This window comes from Corvus brachyrhynchos, unplaced genomic scaffold, assembly GCF_000691975.1.
Source record: "Corvus brachyrhynchos isolate BGI_N302 unplaced genomic scaffold, ASM69197v1 scaffold136, whole genome shotgun sequence".
Lineage (NCBI taxonomy): Eukaryota > Metazoa > Chordata > Aves > Passeriformes > Corvidae > Corvus > Corvus brachyrhynchos.
The window spans coordinates 5,642,135-5,651,369 of NW_008239080.1; the positions used below are offsets into that span (position 1 = coordinate 5,642,135).

Consider the following 9,235-nt stretch of genomic DNA (forward strand, 5'->3'; position numbering starts at 1 on the left):
AACATAGTCTTTTGCTTTATTTCAAGTTTGGATGAAGATACAACTAAACTGGAGTACAGAAATCTTACTTCTCAAAAAACCCCATATACTAAAAAATGCACGACAAGAGGAAGACATCAATTCTGAATGAAAAAAATAAACCACAAACACCAAGTAAAAGAACAAACCAAGAAAAAAACCCCCATGAAGCTCATCTATATAAACTGTAACATATTTATCGGCTCTCAAAATGAAGCTTTGTCAGCACAGGCAGTTTAAAGCAGACTTGGTACTGATGTCCTAAGTTAGAGCATATTCTTTTAGTATTATTCCTTGCACTGAACTCTTGCACAGTATGTCCTTACCTTTGAAGGTGACCTAGAAGAAGATGTACATTATCGAACTGTCTGTTGCAATGCATCACAGGACAATATTTGGGACTGCTGTTGACTCGAGTCTGACCTGCCCTCTTATAACCACCCCTTCTTCCACCGTTAACAGAGCCTGGTTTCAGACCTGTGTTACAAAACAAAGCACTTAACCAGAAGCTGAATTACAGAGGCTTAAGAAAACAAACAAAATAACACACAAGCCCTAAAACATCCCAAAATCAAACTGCAGTGATTCTTAAAAGCAAACTAACAATGCACTCACTGTCCTTCAATTCTACTACAGTAAGTCTGCTCTTTCACTGTCTCTTCAATTCCCAGCAGTATAACTTTTCAAACACTTCAACACCCTTCCTCCAGGTCCTCCAGGCAGTATTTTAAATTGATTAAACACTGTGAAGTCACACTTACTTACATTTTCCTAAGCAGCAGTTCAACAGTAATATTTTTTTTCTTCCTAGCAACTTTGCTTACAAAAATAATTAACATTTCCTTAATGGTTTTTAGACTCCCTATCTTTACTTTTCTAAGCAGCAAAGTGTTACAAGGATAGCTTTCCTGGAAATAAGTGCTTAAGAACTTCCAAATGAAATGCTATAGCAAAATTAATATTGTAGGGTTTGGTTATGCACAAGGCACCTGCAAGCTCAACAAAATTTTCACATGTTCTGCTCTGTAATGCAGGACTTCGAAATCATCACTCAAACTTAGTTTTCTATTCTCACCTGGCATTTTTAACCACTGGTCCACACATAACCTTGCAGCTTCTGTATCACTGTGTTCCCGAATAAATTCTAATTCTTGCAACCCATGAGCATATTGGGAATCAACTTTCTCCTGAGAGAAAAAACATACCAGACAACGTTGGGATTGAATTTGAAAAAAAAGAAAAAAGACTAAGTATGTATCCCAAAACTAACACATGGGTTCCTAAAAAACACGCCTACAAAAACATAAGTGAGGGGAAAAAAATCTTACAACTCAACTGACTTGTATTCAATACAATAAAAATAGAATGGGAAACGAAAGGGAAACAAAACGAAAGGGAAACAAAACGAAAGGGAAACAAAACGGCATTTTCACTTTGAAGACTAAATTTAAGTCTGCAGTTTGCATTACCTAATGAGGAAAGAGCCAAGCAGGAGGAAAATATTCTTTAACAAAAGGATCTTTCAGCCTTCATTCTCAAACTGCTTTAAAAGTTACACGGTTATCTCTGACTCCACTTTACAGTTGAAAAAGTGTAGGTGGAGACATAGACAGATTGCCAAATTCAATGTGGAGGAGACAGAATGGGGATGTAGGCCTCCAGACACCACGGCTACCTTGTTCTGTATCTAATCTAGCCTTTTACTCTCTTGTACTGCAGTTGCATAGTCTACCATAGACCATAACAAGCTGTAACTATAGTACAATTATGTGATTTTTAAAAGCTGTTAACAGCGTTGAGAAAATTAGGCTGGGAAGTCAGTACATTTCACCAGCTCTGGATTTACATTTGTCCCTGTTCAATTCCAATTTTTCCCCCTTTAGAAACTGCACTAAGACTAGAAAATTGATCAGTTAAAAGCCACAAAAGAGACAAAGTCGATGTTGTGTTTCACACAATGACCCAGAAGCAGAAGTCTAGTTGCTAGTTTCAGGTATGCCTCACCAATTTTTTTATTAGCTCAGTAGTGAAAACAAAGACACTTGTGACTACAAGGCCTTTATTATGCAATTCTTCCAAAATAAAACATATCCAATACCTTAAAGGCCTTGTTTTTCTCTTCTTTTTGCTGTTTCTCTACTTCAACATGGCGTGCCAGACGATCCAGGGTTGATGCAACTCGTTCCTTCTGATAGTCAATGTGATCCTTACGCTTAGTATTTCTCTACAATTGGAAAGTTAAACTCTTATTTGGTGACTGTTAAGTAACAGACACCAATACATTGACAAGTGATGCCCAAGCATCACGACATAGTTCAGTAAAGATACTCTTATCCTAAGTTCCATGAGCTACCTTGCTAGTTTTCTCTTCCTTTTTACCAGCATTTGTAACTTCTGTTAAAAAACAAACAAAAACAACCCTCCCCTCAACATATTCAAGGCATTTCAACATAAACATTAGCCTCACCAAGCAGTAGAGGAACATGATGCTGAGAATCCTAGAAGTCTCCAACAAATGAAAAGTTAAGTAAGTTCTTCTAAGTAAACAAAATCCCTCCTGACTTCAAAGCCAACAGGCAGCCCATCTAAAAAACTGAGAACTGCGATCATTCTTGCTCTAACACTGCCTACTATCTTCAGAAAGGCAGGTCATTAGCTTTTTCTAGCCTAAGGGATAGACCATATACTGTAGTTTCCTCCTCTTACACAGTCAGCTCTAGAAATCATCCCCGTAGTGTCAGCCTATGCATGTACAGAAGATCCACCTTTCCTTAATAATCAGGTTTATTACAAACATCCACTACTGCAACACAGGAAAACAAAAGTCAAAAGATAGTCACTGCTGCCAAAACCAGCTCTGGTAGGGTCTATCAACGCTCTTTTCAAAGGCCTTGCAGAGCAGGCAGAATAAGTTTGGGGGATAGATAAACTGATGAGCCTGCTTCTGACTTGCACATTCTTAGATTGGATTATGAAGGATTTGGCTGAACTAAAACCAGACTGTCACTGGAATAAGGTCATTCAAGCCATAAATTGTTCTTAAAAAGTTATTTTAGAAAGAAAAGGCCTGGTAGTAGATCAGATATGTTTCCAGGCTAGAAACTGGACACCCTGACTTCTGAGGCTGAATGTAAAGTGACATTTTATTTTCACACACTTGTTAAGATGACTGAAAGAGAAATAAAATTACCAAGGAAAAAATGGAGTGTTGGTATTCTTGCTTTTCACTCAACAGCAGGTAGAAAAATCAAAATACTTCAATACTGGTTATTTAGTATTTGTAAAAATACATCTAACAAGGCTTTTGTGAAGAGTAACTGATAGGAAAAAAATACAGAAGACCAATTACTTTATTCAATCAAGATGTCATAAAATACATTACAACATACTCACATGAAAATAACAACTGCTGTTAGGTTCTTCATCCTCACTGCTGACAAGATCAATGCATTCAAGGACAGGCCTTAAAGGTCCCTCCTGGAAAGGAAGTGTTAAAAATGCACACACAAAAGCATTAAATTGTCTTCCTCAGAGATAAAATGTACCATCTCTGCCATATACTGGCAGTTTGTTCAAGATATTAACAATCAATTATGTAGGGCAGGCTAGGAAGACCTACTGCCTGATGATGAGTAGCAGAGAGAAAAGCAGCATGGAATCCTCTCTGCTGCTCTCAATGCATCTCATTCTTTACATTCTTCCACCATTCAAGGCAGTAAAGCTGTTCAGCTGGCCGGGCATAAACAGTCCTCCTGTCTCACTGGGGAGAAGAGGGATGAAATCTTGGGACAGATGACAAAAGCTTCTATGAATCAAGCTGCCAGCCTCCAATTTCCCCCAAAGAGTACTTAACTTTTTATGATTAAATAAATAAAGATAACATGGTTTTCTAAATGAAATATATATAAAAAAAATCCACTTCAGATTTGCTTCTGTAGAATCTGACAGCCTCTGCAATACTTTTAAGAAATCAAACCTTTATTAAACAGATGTTAGCAAGTAAGAGTTCAAAGACACACTCAGATCACCTGACTGTCCAATCAGTTAAAAAATGTGTTCTGAAATGTTTAGCTCTGATCCTAACAGCTGTACCTTCTTCAAGGGCAGAGATTTTTCTTATTTTCTTACTCCCAGGGTTCAGCAACTAATCAAAACTTACCAAATTGACAGCTGAAATGCAGAGTAACTTTCAAGCCTAGAAGTTCAAGTGATCAAAACAATAAATTTAACACAACTATTATTACACTTGTTTAAATGTCTTTTGCACACATTAAGTGTTCTTTTTCCTTCCAAATTCTGTGCCTTTTCTATGCAATTTTTGTGTACCGCTCACCTCCACACAAGACAAGCCCTAAACTGAAAATCATGAGAATTTTAATTACTTTCTTTCCAGCTGGTTCAACTAAATAGTAATGCAAAGATGGTGCCAAACCTGAGGATTCCATCACTATAGGGGAGTTAAGAAGCTGAGGATCAGAGAGCTTCATCCTACTTGTAACTCCCCACAGGATGAGTGGGGGAGTAAACTTGGGCACACAAGAGTCTGAGATTACACAAAAACAACATGGACAAGCTCTCCATGAACAGCTGAAAGCTGGGGCCTCTCTAGCTGTCTATACTGGCATACTTGGCATCCCGAAAGACAAAAGTATTCTGATGTACTAGCATTAACATATGCTCACTCTTCACATCTTATCAGCAGATCCTTCACATTCAAAAAAACTAAAAAAAACCACCCCCCGCCAAAAAAAAAACCAACCATGAAACAACCAACCAACAACAAAACAAAGAAACAACTAACCAAAAAAACCCCCAAAATGCTTGACTTCTAAATTACTTCTCTAAACAATCTTCAAAAGCCATTCTTCTCACAAACTAACAGCCATGCCACTGAGCAATGAACAAAAGTCACAGCTACTTCCATGAGTAGAAGAATTTCTAGGTTTTGAATTCCCCAGGCAGCTGTGGCGTCTCTACCGTTATTCACAGCTTTGCCTGGAAGCATCAGTATTAAGTCAACAAAACTGCAATTTCACTATGCTATGCACAGTACCCAATTTAACTGTAAATACAATCAAATTTGTTTAACTGGTAACTGGTAAAGATGAAGCCTCATATTCATCTCTAAGGACAGTTTCTTCTCAAGCAGTTCTGTGAAGCTCATTTTTATTGCTTCCCAAAGTTTTCTCCAAAAGCCCTAAACTGTGGTATCTCTTTCCTGCCTTTCCTCATTTCACTCCATATTTGGATAATCAGGCCTAGCTAACAGACACCTTGTCCACTGATACACCATGCAAGGTGCTTTGTTTGTTGTTTCTAGCTTTACGTGCATTCAGATCAAATACCCAGTTTACTTAAACAGCACAATTAAACTTCTGCATAATTATACACACACTAGCATACAGAAAGCATGAATATAGCTTTCATGTATGTGACAATAAACTTCTCTTTGACAAATAATTATGTGAGCATAACTGTGTATACACATGTAAACATAATTATTATAGGACAAGTTTACATTAAAATAAATTTTTAAAAATTGACATAAATTGTACTATTTGTGTTCTAAATCTTTGTCCCAGCAGACTTCCAACTTTTAAGACTGCTGAGAACTGACCAACATCATGAGCCAACATGCACGTAACAAGTTTTGATTTTTGTAACGTAGCAAATACAAAAATTCAAATCCCTGGCTGACTTGGGATGGGTGCAAAAATAAAAGAGTTGCTTCATAACATCACTACCATTTTATTCAGTTCCTGCTGTGATGCAACTAAAAGCCAGAGAGACAAATACTTCATTCGGAGTATCTAATAATTAACATCTATGGGGGAAAGGAAGCAAAACCTTTAAATAGTAACTACCATGCTTTAGCAAATCACTTGATTTGGTATATTAACTTAAGTCCAGTGCTTGGTGCCAACTGGAATTATCTATTTGTTCACAGGGCATTAGACCTGTGAATTTCTTCACTCTTGCCTTATCCTTCCCAAGTAAACAAAATGGGGGCAAGACCATCCTATCTTAATAAAGTAGGAGTAACAGCTTGCACTGCAGATTAAATTATATTTCTCTGGTGGTATGCAAAACTTAAAATGTAATGATTTTAAATGGACAAAATACGTTGCAATGAAGAACTAAAAGGTGGGAAATTATGGAAGAATAGTTTCAAGTTTCCTGAATGAGGGTGAATCAGATTAAAAAAGCTGAAAATATCAGGCAGCAGCACATTGACAAAAGTCCTTATCTGATGGAGAAAAAGCACAGTCCTACAGTATGAATTCAAACACCATAGTACAAGTGAATGAAATAGAAAAACAAACAACCCAAAACCACAAAGAAAAAACAGATCAAAGAAACAAAAAACCCACACCAAAGCCACATCTGACTGTCAAGAAGGAAAAAAAAAAAGAGAAAAAGGAAGAAAAACACAGATCATACGGCTGACAACTACTTGTTTTCTATCAAAATGAGCACAGGTTGGGATACCCCAGTGGCTTCTCTAATTCAATTTATATAGTCCCATCTTATGCACTGGGTCTTTAGGACATGCAGGTAACCAGGAGGCATCCATCCATAACATTTATGAAGAGTACAAGTTTCCAGTCATACACATTTATTATATGGAAATGGGATGATCTAAAGCTAGCCAAGCAGTCTAGAAATCCTTTAGCGAAGTCCAAAGTCACCTTCACTCAGAGGAGCAAATGAGAGATCTGAAGACATATTGCTGATATGAGGTGATGGCCAGGGTCACACACCTTTCCCCTAGTATTCATCAACTACAATAGTAAGCTCCTCACCCCAAGATATCAATCCTGCACAAAATTTGAGCAGAGTCATCTTCCTATATATAGCAGCCTCTCTTGGAAGCAATAGTCACTGGGACCACAAAGGATCCATATTATTCACAGGCAAAGCCAAGGAAAAAAAAAAGGCAGCCAGAAATGCCGATTTTAGTTCTTTTGTTTCAGTTCTCTTTAGTTACTGCTCTTGGTGCTCCAGCAGCCCTTCAATCATTACACATTCCAAGCTACACTAGTTTCCTTGTTCATTAATTACCCAGTTTGAAGAAAATGAAGCTTATTCAGTCATGATCACAGAATCACAGAGTGGTTTGGGTTGGAAAGATCATCTCATCCCAACCCCCCTGCCACAGGCAGGGATACCTTCCACTAGACCAGGCTGCTCAGAGCTCCATCCAGCCTGGCCTTGAACATTGCCAGGAATGGGGCATCCACAGATTCTCTGGACAACCTGTTCCAGTGCCTCACCACCCTCACAGAAAACAACTTCTTCCTAATATCTAATCTAAACCTACTCTCAATCTGAAGCCCTTCCCCTTTGTCCTCTCACTATATGCTCTTGTTAAAAGCTCCTCTCCATCTTTTCTGTAGGCTCCCTTCAGGTGCTGGAAGGCTGCAATTAGGACACCCTGAAGCCTTCTCTTTTCTAGGCTGAACAATCCCAATTCTCTTAGTCCTTCCTCACAGAAGAGGTGCTCTGCCCCTCTGATCATCTTGGTGTCCCTCCTCTGGACTCATTCCAACAAGTCCATGTCCTTCCTGTGCTGGGGATCCCAGAGCTGATGCAGCATGGCAGGTGGGGTCTCACCAGAGCAGGGCAGTGGGGCAGGATCCCCTCTCTCGCCCTGCTGGCCACACCACTTTGGATGCAGCCCAGGACACACGGGAATTTCTGGGCTGCAAGCAGACATTGCCAGCTCATCCACCAACAACCCCAAGCCTTTCTCTGCAGATGCACATGAATACTTTTGCATATATAATGAACTTTGAACTCATTAATCAATTTTGCCAAAATCAACCAAAAGATTAAGACGTCTCAGAGATACTCAACTACTTATAATTTTGGCAAAAAACCCCACCTATCCTTCATACTTGAGCACCTAAACACCCCCACAGAAAGTCTGCATGTTGAACTTTGGCTTTAATCAAACACCACACAAAATAAAAAAAAATGGGGGGGGGGGGGAATCTAGTTATTATTCAGTATTCTGTTCAAAAATGAGAAAATTCTACAAAAAACAGCTGCTAAAAATACTGGCATCATTTAATCACTTGACCTTAGTAACATGACTTGCTCCTTCAAGAAAAACATCTTTAGATGTGTAGATGTGGCTCCTAGGGACATGGTTTAGTGCTGGGTTAATAGCTGGACTCAATGATCTTAATGCTCTTTTCCAACCTAAACAATTCTATGATTCTATGTGACCCTGCCATCCAGCACCACTTCACTGATGACAGATTGAGGCCAGAATGCAGGCAGCATGAAAAACATTCTGCTTCTCTTGGATCTCCAACAGATAAAAGTGTCTTAAAGTTACATTCACATAAACCATGTCAGCATGTTGTACAATAGAGAGTGCCTCACAATTTGAGAGGATTGTTTAAGGCCTCTAACCCATTATTTCCTTCCTTTTCTAAACTGAGTACAGTGATTTTGACACTAATTTGCAGAATGAGCAGTGATTCATTCCATTAACTTTACTGGGACTATTCATAAAGCAAAATGCTATGCAATATGATTACCAGGAAAGTTATCTACAGTCCCTCATGTATCTCACTGATCACTGTAATTCCCCCCTCATCTGCTGGGATACTCAAGACCATATTTTCACTACAGGACCAACTGACATCATCTTATACCTTTCCAAGAAAGGGCACTTAAACCTTTAAGATCAAGTTGTTATCTGCCACAAACACTCACAAATGAAATTATCTTTATATTCAAGAGTAATGCTTTACATCGAAATATAATCATCAACAGAGTCAATAAAGACCCCCTCTCCTGTTTGCTGGACTACTGAAAGTGTATTTTTTCCAACAAGCACTGTGTTTCCACTACAAGATCTACTTACTCCAATGAACTCAATCTCGTCTTCACTTTCAGAAGCCGGTGATTGACTCTTGCGAAGGTTGTCAGAGCTACAAGACTCCATTATCTAAACGGAAACAAAACATACTACATAATTTCACTTTGTGAGTTTTGTTGAACTATACAGCATTTTCCATTTTATGCCTTCTTTGGCTTTGCAGTCTATCTGTATCCAACAAGTCTCTATCACTCTCAATTATCAGTGACACCAGAAAAAGCGATAAACGATTCTGACTCGAATCACGCTACTGTATTTTTCCAAATATGTAAAAAGTGTCTTTATCTACAAAGCATGCCAATACCTACACTCCTCCAGCAGCCA

The 9,235-nt window shown here is 38.5% G+C and overlaps 1 protein-coding gene across 3 annotated transcripts in view; it reads right to left on the reverse strand.

Moving 5' to 3' along the window:
* Positions 1-9,235, reverse strand: part of LOC103619142 (E3 SUMO-protein ligase ZNF451-like) — a 35,786-nt gene extending 26,551 nt beyond the window's left edge. Inside the window, exons 1-6 of one of the 3 annotated variants that reach the window (XM_017739284.1) lie at positions 9,216-9,235; positions 8,897-8,980; positions 3,412-3,495; positions 2,117-2,242; positions 1,094-1,205; positions 345-495 (exon numbers count right to left, since the gene is read on the reverse strand). In XM_017739284.1, coding sequence (XP_017594773.1) covers positions 345-495; positions 1,094-1,205; positions 2,117-2,242; positions 3,412-3,495; positions 8,897-8,977 — 554 coding nt within the window. In that variant the 5' untranslated portion in view covers positions 8,978-8,980; positions 9,216-9,235. Of the gene's footprint in view, positions 1-344; positions 496-1,093; positions 1,206-2,116; positions 2,243-3,411; positions 3,496-8,896; positions 8,981-9,215 lie in introns of those variants that run through there. The other 2 variants (XM_017739283.1, XM_008637629.2) reach the window with 2 other exon arrangements.